Below are 14,719 nucleotides of genomic sequence, written 5' to 3' on the forward strand. Positions count from 1 at the left end.
TATCAGAACGCGCAGTCAGCACGTTACGTCATCGCTTACCATTCATGTGTCATGTACAGTGCTTGGAACTCTTAACGACAACTTTGAGATGGCATGCGAGTTTTTTGTACTTCAATTTTATGGCTTCATGTCACTCACAAGTTAGTTTGATGTTACGTACATTATTAACGTTACAGAATCCACATATTCCTGCCAGTTTTAATATCTATTTTGTAATCAACAAGTGTGTAACCCCGGTCAAAGTTTGACACTTCTCTGGCCATTATCTCCGTAACCGTTCAACTTTGGACATAGGTGTTTTGGGTTATATCGGCATACTTTAACATAAGGAACACCCTCCCGAAGTTTGGCACATTCCTCCTGGGACACCCTGTATATCGTTTGCACTTAGGACGGAGTTTGTATCATTTATCGTGTAGAGTGCAACAGGATGCTTAAATATAATATTCTAAAGTTCTCTACCCACAAAACAATCGATTTCCGGTCGGGGGAACTAGACCTCTGGGCTTAATTCCCAAGTGAGTACAGAACACACGATGCACCTCCACATAGGAATGGTTGTTCGAAAAATAGGCTTCGACAGCAAACGCACGCTGCTCACTCGTCCACCTCATGTTTCCTACTGAGGGGTATTAGATAGAAACTTCTGCGACTGCTGCTTTCGCTGAGCCTATCCCCACTTTTCTGCGACCTCCCCTCCCTTCACAATGTGTCTTCACATAAAGGAAGTTTCTGTGCCCCACTCTGTATAACTTCCACATATAATGCAAGCTACTGGAAGTATATCTAAATCTTTAAAAAGTGATCTGCATGACATACATCTTCCTACACCACTGATTATTTCTATAATTCCGTTTTGCAATTTCACAACACTTTGGCTTTCAGTATCAAAATCATAGAAAATTAAATCATCTCAAATGAGCATTACATGTGCAAAATAAATACTGTTTGTAATATGTTGGTCTGTTATATCCTTAAGAGACTTATCATGAAACTAAATTGACTGAGTAAGGCATTTGGCGACTTTGCATTTCCATCCAATTTCATATTTTCACTAATACATATGCCTAAAAACTTTGTTTCTGGTTTACAGGTAACATCCTATTGTCAAATTTTGATTTGGTTCTACTGTGTATCCTTTTTGTCTGGTATGGCAAGATACTGTTGTTGTTTTCTCAGTATATATTATAAAACTATCTGCACAGAACCATGAGTTGCAAGTGATTCATAACTCTATTTACTTTCTGTTGTAGCATATGTTCATACTCTGTTGTTACTGGAATGTTTGTAATCATCTGCAAATAAAACTAACCTTGAGTCGTGGCAGGTCATTTACTAATAGTAAGAATACTGGCTGAAGAACTGAACCCTTTGGCATCTCCTCTTAAAGATGAAAAATATTTTATTTAGGTTCCTATTAAAATATACTTTTTAAATGGCTTGTTTCTGGTGTATTAATATGATTCAAACCATGAGTTCACAGTGCCTCTCATTCCATATTAATTTAATTCAGCAAGTAGAACTCCATGGTTTAATGCATTATATGCTTTATTTAAATCACAGAACATTTCAGTTTGGTTTATGTGTGAACTTCCAATCCAGTACATATGGATACACAGAGATGTTTAACATCTCATTACTTATCACAAGAATCAAATTTTATGATCATTCCCTGCCATGGAAAACTGAATAAACCTTATTAAAAGAAAAAATAATTCCATCCCTTGTGACTGGTGAAGTTTCTCTTATTTCAATTCTTCATGCCCTTACATGTTTTGGTCCTTAGAGACCATCATCAGAGGGACATCGATACAATTTGGAAACCATTATTACAATAGGTGTTCTGAATGTTAACACTTCGCGGACCGGATGCCTAGGCCTAGGCGTTTGGGTTTTAAACGTGGCAGACCGGTCGCCTAGATTTATGATTTTAGGACATGTTATGTTGCAACACACTATTCCTCGCTTTGGTGGCCATGTGTCTGTAAAAGTACTGAGTAGCTGACCTTCTGAATGTTTGTTTTCCGAGTCAGCAACGTGACCACTCTCTATTCCCCTCTCACTCTAAAGAAAAGTCCCGTTGTTCAAGTCGAAGCTTCTACGTGTGAGGCAAGATATTCTCAGTGTCACCATGGCTCAGAGACGAAAGCAGTTGAAGGCCGTGTGAGCTTTCGGAGAAGAAATCTGATTTGATCTCCGATGAGTTATCTGACTTGCCAACTGCTTCGTCTTCTGATAGCGAGGGCAGTGTCAGTGGCAGTGACCCCCAAAATATTGTGACCAGAACAGAAAGTGACAGTGAGAGCTCTGATGAAAGTGCGAGTGCTAGCATTGCGGGGACAGCCACATGGGGTACAGCAGAAAAAACACCCAATTTGGGAAAGTTTACTGGTGCTCCAGGGGTGAGACAAATGCCATCGGACCCTACGCAAGTGTCTGAAGTAGCTGAACTGTTTTTTGGAGATAGTTTCTTTGGCATGTTGTGTCAGGAGACCAACAGATACTATCTCCAACACCGTGAGGCGTATGACAGTACCTATAAGGTGTTGAAGTGGGCGGATGTCATTTCAGCAGAAATGAAAAATTTTTTGGCAATAATCATTCTAATGGGCTTTACAAAGAGGGATAATTTGANGAAATACCGATACTATATAAGTTCAAAAACGCTTTGAAAACTTACCTACTCGATCATTGTTTTTATAAAGTGGATGAGTTTCTCTCATGAGAGACAAAAACTAATCAATTATAATCACATAATTCATGAGTAATCAGTTTTGGGAATCCATACTGCGCAGTTTTCCTTTCTTTTTTCCAGCAACCAAGATAACACAGTCGGAGATGTACCTGAATGGGCTACTCTGGAGAGACTGCAGATACCAAGAAGCTGTACCAGAAAGGGAGAACAGATGTAATGAGATGTTGCAGTGTAGAGTCTACAGTGAGACGTTATAGCAGTGCTATCACCAAATTCACCAATATTATCTCAAAGGCCGTGCCATAGCTTAAGCGGTTAGTCGCTGGCTTGCCACCGCTGCGCTCTAGTCTAGTGGAATTTGTGATGGACAAAATGACGCTGGGGTAGGTTTTCCCCAAGTACTTCGGTTTCCCCTGCCAATCCTCATTCCGTCAAATTCTCCATAAGCATTATCATCAGTACAGGTACAATAGGACATATGGAAGCCGACATGCTGAGGGGACCTAATACGGATTCCACCTCACACTATATGAAATCTTAACTATTGTAATCTACTGTAAATAATTGTAAGTATTGTAACTTTATTCTCTTATTGTTATCAGTCAATGTACAGTAACTGACTTGTCCTATATCATGTAACAATGACCTATAGAGACGAAATAAATAAATCTGCAGTTGATCACATTGGAACGACACTGATGATCCCCAGTAAGTTCCTCTACATATGGACTTAACCTTGAAAGGATAGTGGGTAATATTTTGTATGAAGCTGATAACAGTGATATGCCACAATAATTACTACAGTCAGTATTATTGCCCTTCTTGTGAATTGGTAGAATAATAGACTCCTTCCACTTATCTGGCAATTCTTCCTTATTCCAAATAGAATTAATGAGCTTATGGATCTCAGACCGCAATGTTTCACCTCCAGTTTGAATAAGTTCTGCCAGAATTTGAGCACTACCTGTCAATTTATAACTTTTCAACTTCGTAATAGCAATTTCAGCCTCAAAACAACTATGAGCAGGTACTAACAGCTCAGCTGTACGCATTTCTATCTGTTTAACATCATTGACACTATGTATATGCAATAACCGAGAGAAGTAGTGCTTCCACCTATTCAAAATGTTGTGAGAATCTGCAAGCAGATCACCATTCTCAACCGTCACCACGTTATTTCTAGGTTGGTAAGCACTTTTAATTCATTTATTCCTCTATACAGGTCTAATGTACTACACCTGCATGAGTTTGTATTTGAAAGTACTGTAATAAAGTATCCATTTCCTGTGACTGACTGGACTCAATCTGCAAGCAATGTCTCCTTCCCATATAAAAACACATTGTATTTCTTACTGTTCACAAGTTTTGGCTACTCTCTATCTTCAACTGAATAGCTTTTGATACCTCAGGTCTGTTGCTCAGTTTTGTGTTTGGGCCTGGCTTCACAACACTGTTAACGCCACCTCATGACTCAGCAATTAATCCAAGGAGTGAATGAATATTTACATGCATCAGTTGTCTTCAGCTTTCAAACTATCAATCTCACTAGATCAACAAAACTCAACTGTTTTCCTCCAGTTCTTTAACCTGTCTATACGAAGAAAAGTTTACTCACACTTACTGTAACGAACTAATTTAAAAAATAAATTCATTACTATTCAACTAATATCACTGATTCTCCGTCTTACGTGCAACGCGTCCTTCTAAAATTTATTTAAAAGTTTCTTACATACACACAATGAGTCTCTTAAGCCTTATTTACATGCTTCTGTATCTTGCACAACACGTTTGGACCAGCACTGGTCACCATCACTTACTGATGGAAACTGCTGTGCTTTCGTTTTGTAGTTCTAACACACCGAACATTAAAACCACAAAACGAAAGCAAAGCAGTTTCCACCGACAATTTTAAACACCCGATGATGACAAATGTCAGTTGAAACCTACTGCACAATGTACAGAGGCATTTAAATAAGGTTGAAAAGACATCCTGTGTATGTAAGAAACTTTCAAATTAGTTTTAGAAGGACGCGTTGCACGCACGACGATGAATCAATCACATTTGTTCAACAGTAAATGATGTGCAACACGACTAAACAATATTATTCATAAACTAACCTTCAACAATTCTCTCACCACTTCACGAATATTACACGTGTTCGTCAACTTCCGACATCCAGGCCGATACGGCTTACCCCAATAACTTCACCATATTCCACTGGAAAGCACGTGCACGTGCGATCAGGCTAGATGACAACGCAAGTGGAGAAAACTTCAGCCCGAGGGCAAACCAAGAAACCTGGCAACCGCAACGCAACCGCGCAATCTGAGAAATATCGCCGATTTCAAGCAGGCGACTGGTTTCCAAATTAGCAGGCGCACGCTGAGGAAACTTACAGTCGATCAGTTGGTCACACCACCTCAAGCAACCTCAAGGGAAGTGTGCGTATGTTTGCCCGCCCATTTAGTGGAGATCTCTACGATGTCTACTGTGATGTCAAATAATAATGATATGATGGTGGTTGTGACGGTGTAAGAGGAGAAGACGAGAGAAAAGGGAACATTGGGTAAACCCGTTCTTTCGCGACAATTTAAACTCGGGTATTCATATTGTTTCGAAAGAACTTAATCAGGATACAGAACTGTTCAAAACATTTTACAGAATGAACATTGAAAGTTTTTCTTTATTAGTGGAACTTGTAGGACCTCAAATTCGAAGAGAAGATACAAATTTTCGTACAGCTGTGTTACCAGAACCGTAGACAAAATTATAGTTTTGTATATTCTAATTTTTATGTTTTCAGACAGTAGACAAGAAGACAAAAAAGGTTCTGGACTGAATAGTAGCAAGCATTACCTAAGTGCAATCTCCTTTCAATTTCCTCCTGAATCAGGTTTTGAATTATCATCATCGCTCCCAAATATCTGAACTATACCACATTTTCAAAACATCTGAGGTAGCAACATATACTTAAATTTCTCTGTGTTTACTTATAGACCAACCTCCTTACTTGCGTCAGTTAAAGTTTTTTTCATTCTCTTTATTGTATCTATATTATCACCCAGTAGATTCACATAAGCATAGACCTACAGCTGATGTATCCCATTCAGTTAAAGTCATTTATTCCTCCATACAAGTCTCTAAAGTTCTTGTTCTTACTGCTCATTGCAAGCTCATCAATTTTGTCTTTCCCTTCTTCTATTCCTGAAATGCCTGCTGGTACACAAACACAAGGCGTTGACAAGAATATTTGAACCAAAGACAGATGAAGTGACGGGAGGTTGGAGAAAACTGCATACTGAGGAGCTTCATAACTTGTACTCTTTTCCACAAGCATAATTAGAATGATAAAGTCAAGGAGGATGAGGTGGGCAGGACATGTAGCACGAATGTGTGAGAACAGGAATGCATATAGGGTATTTGTTGGAAAGCCAGATGGAAAGAGACCACTGGGAGGACAAAGGCTTAGGTTGGTGGACAATATTAAAATGGATCTTAGAGATATATGAAGGGATGGTATGGATTGGATTGATCTGGCTCAGTTTAGGGACCAGTGGAGGCTCTTGTGAACACAGTAATGATCCTTAAGGGTCCATAAAATGCCGGGAAGTTCTTGAGTAGATGCACAATTGGCGGCTTCTCAAGAAGCGCTTAGCTCTGTGAGTGATTGGTCTTCTAGGAATTAAGATCGTATACAAGTATATATCATGTCCATGCAACTAACTACTAGAAAGGGAATACCTATAATATCTTGGCATGTAATTCTCATAAAGATCTTTGTATAAAAAACAGGAAGTAAAACAGGCAGTAAACAAAGAATTATCCCATATAGTGTAGAACTAAGCTGCTGAAATAGAATACGAGACAAAGGAGGTATTCTTTGATAAACACAATTATCAGAATTTGTTGTAATGTTTGTTATATATCTCAAATGACTTACTGAAAATACAGTGGAAGCTCCATTAATGTTTCTTGATTCAAGCTTTACAATCATTTAGTGTTCAATTTCAATGATCTCAAGTCAGTAATCTCAGTGCTACATTTCTTCCATTTAAGATTTTGTTCAGTTCAGCATTCAAATCCATTCTTTCCCAGATAAGCGCTAAATGAGGTGTGTCTGGTCTTTTTCCTTAATAAGTGGCATTTAGGGTGGCTAACATTATTATGTACATGGCTGTGAAAAATGTGGCCTGGCCTTGCAAGATTTTATTGGTGAATGCAAGATAACAGAAATAAAAAGCACATTTATTGAATATATTGACTACTCCTGAAATTTGTCAGTACTGTAATGCACTACATATTAAGTAGCCTATGCACAGGCAATATGTATTAAATTCTGGATAACTAAAAAATGTTAAATATATTCTTGAGGAATAATAAAAATAGACTACACAAAATTACTGCTGTATTTTATAGTACAATGTACATATCATTTAAAATAATCTGAATTGTAATAGAAGAAAAGCTTAATAACTTGTTTTCATGTATAATAAAACTGTAAGGGAAATACATGGCAAGAACTAATATGAAAATTATTACAGAATTACATTAGAAGCTGTGAGTAACGTTTTGAACTACTGTTCTCTTTTGATCTTGCACTGGCAGAAACAACTAATGTCAGTGTTGCAGATTCTGTTATCAAATAAGAGATCAGACATCACTGATATAATAGTTTCATTGTCATATAGTTGGTGTACAGTTCATGGCCCCAAAATACACGAGTGTACTCGAGCCAAGATGAAGCAACTGCTTCACACTTTCAGTAAGAAGTTTTTATTAAATTCTATGACTAATATAAAGACATTTACTTCCGCTTTATGTCACAAATATTTCTATTTTATTGTTTACATGTAGGCATATACTGCATATATTTTTTTTTTGCTGGTGGTATCCAGTTTACCTCTTAAATGTTCATTTAGGAATTAAATGCGGCAATTCTTTTCCTTCATCATTTCTCTTTTTCACATACATAAATTTTTAAAATGTGGCGCACTCCCCCGTACATTTTCATGGCATTGCGCTTAAATAGTTATGCACAGGGACAACTTTACCTTATCTTACTTACTTTCATTCGAGTTTTGTTCCCTATTACAGAATGCAGTAAATATTTCTGTTCAAGATGAGCAATCTACATTCTCTAACATACATATTCCATAAAATTGTGAGTCATGTAATGAGGTCAGACATTCTGTGCAATCCAAGTTTATATGAAGCCAGCTGTTCATGTGTATGCATGTTTTGGGGACATTTGTGTCAATACATCTACATTTTTCAGCTCCCAAACCACTTGATGGATTTGTAATATCTGTCATGGGATGGTAACATTAAAATCCATGGATATTTAATTTTAGTTCATTTCAATTCATTACTAGTACAGACTGTACATTCAGTTGTCATCTGTAATTTCCAAGTTGTGCCCCATTGCCATGTTTGTTAATGGTAACATATAATGATGTCACTATCTCAGTGAAGGTCTAACTTGTGACTAAAACACAAGATAATGTTTACTCACAATTGAGATATAAATGCTTCATGATGAAAAGTAATTAAATTAATATGCATCTAAATAATGCTACTACATAAACTTTTTATACTGAGTTGCTTCATGCCTCATCTGAAATGCAGTAAGTGAGGTTCAGCTACTGACTGAGAATCACATGACCATTTACAACTATTTCAATTACCATGTTCCTCCTATTATACAGTGCATCTTAAAATGAAAGTTTTACCATCTTCAAGGATTGAAGATATGCATGTCAGTAAACCATTTCTATATCAACTGTAATTGATACTGGTGTAGAATGCTGCTACTCAGAAAACTGTTGCTTCATCAGATACAAAAATATCATAGAATGAACTAAATTAATAACATTATTAAGCCCAATACTGTAATCTTTGCAGTTATGAACAGTTACATACACTCATTTGTGTAGTGTTAATTCACAATGAAATAAAATATGTAACACAGAGGGATGTAATCTCAGCAAAATTCATTTTTACTGAATTATGAAAAAACAGTTGTATCAATACTTTCATCACAGTGATCATTTGCACATCTGATGTGGAAACACCGTAAGAATGACTCAGTGTAGTATCCTGAAAGACTGTATAAAAATGGATCCCTTATAAATATACAGGTTTTATTGACATCTTTTTTTGTCTAAAAGACAAATTAATAACATGATGACTTGCAGTTTATGTAATTAAAAAGTGAAATTTGGTACCATCAGTCTTAGAATCATAGTTATTGATTTCTTATGAAATTTTTATGGAATTAAATGTATGAACATGGTAGTGCAGACTTGTGGCCAGGTTTTCAAATTAAACAGAATCCAGCCTTTATGAGACCAAGAACTGCACAATCTTCAGCTATTTCCACTTCCTGACATTTTCATTATCCAAATTTATATTTGTAAGTTTGCACAGTCCTATTGGGATATTATGTGCTTAGATTCTGTTTGATGTAACACTATCATTTAAGAGATAATTTTGTAAACTGATATTCTTGCAGGTAAAAATTACACATTTTGTGCTCATGCAGTTTTTATACATGTAAAGCAGAGAAATATTCTGTGAATTTTGTATATTAAATTGATGATGTATACAACTTAACATCTGCTGCTTTTCTTTGAGTTTGGTGGATGTAATTAATCTTGAAATTGTTACTGATAGGTGGAATGAAAAGGCTGATATTTACAAATGTCACATAAACACTTCTGTACAAGAGTATATTACACAACGCATTAAAACTGGTTGGAGGGAGGCGAGTTCTTGTTAGCTGTCTTTCGCTCTGGAGATATGAGGTACATGGCTCTGTGTGTTGCCAACACAGCATGTGTTGCTGCCTGTAATGAAAATTGATTATATTTTATTTATTTGTAATTTAAATGAGATGAGATTAGGATTATATATGATGAATTGGGAAGGACTGGACAAGAATTAGCCTGAACTAAGATACTATTTCAGCATTCACTTGGAAGGGTTGACAGAAACTACATTAAATTTCAGTTAGGTGCAGCAACTGAGATCAGGCTAAAAGTACAGCAAAAACCCCCCAAAACATACTCACTGATATAAAATTATTGACACTTGAGAACTGCATGGGGTTGAATCCAAGCCCATTTATTTCCCCATTACTTTCTTCGTAAGAATGGCATTGGGATCATGAGAACAATTGAATCATGACAGCAAAATTTCTGGGAGTCTGGCTAGATAAGCATCTAAGATGGACTATGCATACGCAAAAGCTAGCGAACAACTTATGTAAAGTATGTTTTGGCCTAAGGGTAGTTAGAAGAGTGAGTGTCCGCACGTTATATTATGCTCATTTCCAATCTTTGTCATCATACTGACTGATATTTTGGGGCAACTCTGTAAATGCAAAATTGATCTTTAAATTACAGAAGAGCTATGATGCAGGTCCCAAAAACAACTAGTTGTAAACAAATTTTCAAATCGTTACGTATATTACCTCTACCATCTTTGTACATATACGAAACTCTAATATACATAAAATCCAATTCGAATGATTTCACAACCAACTCAGGATTACACTCATAAAACAAAAGGAAAAAAGATGACTTGCACATCGTCCCATGTAATACAAGTCTATGCAAGAACAACTTCAGTAATGTAGGATTTCAACAGCTAAATCATCTGCCACGATATATTAAAGAAATACCGGTACTATATAAGTTCAAAAACGCTTTGAAAACTTACCTGCTCGATCATTGTTTTTATAAAGTGGATGAGTTTCTCTCATGAGAGAGAAACACTAATCAATTATAATCACATAATTCATTGTGGGAACATCCCACATATCATATTTATACAGCACCCACTTTCCTGCTCACTTTTCACCATCACTCGCCCTAGCCAATCATGTTGCTTCCAATGCTCGCATTTATACAGCACTTGCTGTCTAGTCTCATCCAGATCATTACACGCGTTAGCCAATCAGCGCTCTGCAAATTTTGCTCCTCCATCACGCATTGTATAAAAGGTGGAGCACATTGCTCGCTACAGTCAGTGTCAGTGAACAACCAGCCAGTCAGCTATCACACTTCGTACAGAGCAATTGGTCTTCGGAGTTATCAGCACTTCGCTGCGCCAGGGACGGCTGCCTCGGCTCTCTGGTGGTCATGCCGGACTCACTGGGCAACTCGGCTGCCTCGACTCGCTGGCGGTCATGCCCGACTCACTGGGCAACTGGCTCAGCTGCCGCCACTAGAGCGACCGCACTCCGCAACCAGACTTCTCCCAGCAACCCGCTCTGCGACCAGGCAACTTCCGTCAACTGCTGCACTGCGACCAGTCAACTCACCCAGCTGCCGCAACATTAGTCAGCACACTGCACCCGACATCATTTCTACCGGTGTACGCAGCCTTACTTCACCGGCCAAACATCCCAGCTGAATGGCCCTTTTCAGGGCCTACAAACTTTCCGAAGTGGTTTGTCTATTGGAGTATCGATGACAAAATCCCACATCATGAATAATCAGTTTTGGGAATACATACTGTGCAGTTTTCCTTTCTTTTTTCCAGCAACCAAGATAACAGTTGGAGATGTACCTGAATGGACTACTCTGGAGAGATTGCAGATACCAAGAAGCTGCACCAGGAAGGGAGAACAGATGTAATGAGATGTTGCAGTGTAGAGTCTACAGTGAAACGTTATACCAGTGCTATCACCAAATTCACCAATATTATATCAAAGGCCGTGCCATAGCTTAAGCGGTTAGTCGCTGGCTTCCCACTGCTGCGGTCTAGTCAAGTGGGGTTTGTGATGGACAAAGTGGCGCTGGGGCAGGTTTTCACTGAGTACTTTGGTTCCCCTGCCAATCCTCATTCCATCAAATTCTCCATAAGCATCATCACCAGTACAGGTACAATAGGACATACGGAAGCCGATGTGCCGAGGGGACCTAATATGGATTCCACCTCACACTATATAAAATCTTAACTATTGTAATCTACTGTGATCTATTGTAAACAATTGTATTGTAACTTTATTCTCTTATTGTAATCAGCCAATGTATAGTAACTGACTTGTCCCATATCATGTAACAATGATCTATAGAGATGAAATAAATAAATAAATGAACAGATACCTGCAAGGACATGGGGACAATACCAAAAGTATCTTCTGCCATTGCTAGATTTAATGTAAATGTTTCTTATACGTGTGCATTATGCCCAGGGAACATTGAAGTTCATCTGTCTCTCTGATCCCGTCTCTTCCAAATGGTGCATCATAAAAATGAATGATATAGACAACCCCAGGAAAATGTCTAATTCTGCTGCTGCTATGTGCATGTCCTTTGAGTCCAGACCACCTTAATTCCCCCCTACTTCCTCCATGAAGAAAGCATTGGGATTGAGACAACAACAGGTCCCACCCTGTTTTTCCCAATTTGTGCATTCTAGAAAAAATTGGCAAGGATGAAAGAGAGCAAGAGACAAGACTATTAATTTTGCTGCTACACACATGGGTTCGAGTGACAACAAAGCGATTATTACTAGGATGTCTGTGGTACTGATTAGAATGCCCAGTTTTTTGGCCTGATAGCTGTAGTGATATATAACAATGTGTGTTAAGAAATTATTTAGTGTAGTTCCAGTGGTAAAGATAGGAAAGTGGTTATTTGATTCTTACATTTTTAGTAAGAAACGAAATATATGATGACCAGGCCTGAATTAATGATGAATCCAGGAGCTGAATGCTATTCCTTGATGTTTTAGGTACTATATACTGTGATGTTAGTATTCTGCTAGTCTTACAACTTTTTTTCCTTTGATGCATTTTGAGAGAAAGGGGGTGGGATGGACAGACAGATGTATATTTTTTTATTATATATATACGAGTATATAGACTGGCCTTATCAAGGTACGTGGTCATGACACACTTCTGTGTATCTTCTTTCTCTAAGGTAATGATGCATTAAAAGTCAATGAATCTGTTGAATTAAATAAACAATTTCATGGATTTTCTAATGTGGAACTTATGTATAAACAGTTTCATTGTGTCTTCCTGACAATAACTGCCTTGGTACCTGGACACCAAACTACATGATGTCACATCCCTGATGACTGATCTTTACAACTGCTGTGAGAATCTTACATTTCAACACGTTTTCCTACTTTTCAACGTTTAACAGAAAATACCAATAGCAATGAGTGCAAAATTTCTTCCAGATTTGTTTCTTAATGATTTCTGGCCACTGAAGTTTTCTTAACAATAAGAGCTTCATAAAATGTGTGGAGTATTTGAAGAATTGCAAGAAATCACATACATTTATGACATCAAATAGGTTGATTAACTGTTCACTAATAACACTTTTTAACCCTTTCTGTATTGGAGGAACTGTTCATAACCATTCACGGAGGACTTTAATAATAAAGATGACAGGAGGTTGCTGTTGGAACTGTAGTGAACTGTGCTTGAATTTGATAAGTGGTTTTAACTACAACCACAAGATATTTCTAAAAATATCTCCAACTTTCTCATGCACAAACTTGATGTAGGGGGTACAATGAGTATGTTTCTTGATAGACTTACAGCCATGAATTAATGGCATAAAACTGGCATTCTGAACTTTATGCACTCGAGTACAAGGGATCTCAAAATCAGTAGTTTTGTTACTAGTAATGTAAATTTATAACATTCATATTTCTTGGAGCAATTGACATTAAAACAATAGGTTTGATACTGACCTGAAGTACATCTTATATCAGACAACTATTATTTAATTTACACATCGTTTATCGGAAAATAGTGGTAATATCGTTTGAGCAAATAAAGTGCACCACCACTTAAGAAACATTATATTTTACAGCTTCCAATCTCGGTTGAATCTTATGGTGGACATATCAGTGAAGATTACATCATTTCCCTGCCTTACCTAATGCTCATGTATTATACTTTTTTTTTCACTCACGCTACAGCCCCCTTGGGCCCTGGCCTCTGATTTTCAGCTTCATGATCATTTTACAGGGGTTAGGACTCCTTGTATGAGTGATCAGCTCATCACAAGGCCTCTACCTAAACATAGGACAACACAATCACAGAATAAACATGATCCCATATCAAACATCCATGCCTTGTGTGGGATTCGAACCCATGATCCCAGCTTCTGAGCAAGCGAAGACAGTACATGCCTTCAACCACTCGGCTACCGTGACTGGCATATTATACATTACTTTATCAAAATTGTGTTTGAGTGTTCAGCATTCTTGCTTCATGATTGGGATTACCAGTGTTCAAGAATTCAGTCTGAAGTGTGTCTATCCCAAATGAGGTTTCTCTTCTTCTTTTAAATTTGTTGTAGAAAAATGCTGGAATAATACTTTTCAAAGGGTCACAAATGCTTCCTTAAACATTCTTTCATTGCACCATTCACATATCACCTTCCTGCCAACCCTGTCAAAATGTAAAGATAAAATATATACCTAGTTATCACTGAACTTAATTAAGCACCACGGCACAAAAATGTATGGGGGAAACAGCCCCTAGTACTCACTGCATAAGAGGCTGCCGGGTGGGCTCCAGAGTCTGTCTGGACATTGTGGAGAAGAGAAAAATCTCTTGCCCCTGCCAGGAATCAAAACTGATTCCTTGGCCATCCAGCTCATAGACTAGTTACATAAACAGTTATTTCAGCTCCCGTTCACCCTATCAAGCAGCTGTTAAATCATTGATAAATACATGAATAATATCAGTTATCTATGATAATTCTGATACTGTCCAGTTTTCATCAATGTCCCATGGAGTGTACGTGTATGTTTACTCTTGAAGATGGTTATGAGATTGAAATGGTTCCCGATGCATCTGAATTTCTCAGAGTCCTTTGGATATTCACTGAACATCAGATCATGTCTTATGTTTTTAATTTCGTTGTTAAAATCCTTCTGAAATATTAGAAAATTATACTATTTGTACAGCTTGATGGATATGCTAACACCACCATGAAAAATGGTGTACCCCATATTTCAATATCATGTCACATTTACTGAATTCCTGGTTT

General features: G+C 37.5%; 2 protein-coding genes across 10 annotated transcripts in view; both read right to left on the reverse strand.

Moving 5' to 3' along the window:
• LOC111863843 (molybdopterin synthase catalytic subunit) overlaps positions 1-4,976 on the reverse strand; it is a 23,829-nt gene extending 18,853 nt beyond the window's left edge. Inside the window, exons 1-2 of one of the 9 annotated variants that reach the window (XM_023850584.2) lie at positions 4,814-4,975; positions 2,681-2,884 (exon numbers count right to left, since the gene is read on the reverse strand). The gene's annotated coding sequence lies outside the window, so the exon portion shown is untranslated. Of the gene's footprint in view, positions 1-2,680; positions 2,885-4,099; positions 4,713-4,813 lie in introns of those variants that run through there. The other 8 variants (XM_023850588.2, XM_023850587.2, XM_023850586.2 and 5 more) reach the window with 8 other exon arrangements.
• Positions 4,977-6,882: 1,906 nt separating this feature from the next.
• Positions 6,883-14,719, reverse strand: part of LOC111863842 (calcium/calmodulin-dependent protein kinase type IV) — a 98,258-nt gene continuing 90,421 nt past the window's right edge. The window contains exon 10 of the mRNA XM_023850578.2: positions 6,883-9,541. Within this exon, the coding sequence (XP_023706346.1) occupies positions 9,440-9,541 (102 nt within the window). The 3' untranslated portion in view covers positions 6,883-9,439. The remainder of the gene's footprint in view (positions 9,542-14,719) is intronic.

This window comes from Cryptotermes secundus, unplaced genomic scaffold (genome assembly GCF_002891405.2).
Source record: "Cryptotermes secundus unplaced genomic scaffold, Csec_1.0 scaffold46, whole genome shotgun sequence".
Taxonomy (NCBI): Eukaryota; Metazoa; Arthropoda; class Insecta; order Blattodea; family Kalotermitidae; genus Cryptotermes; species Cryptotermes secundus.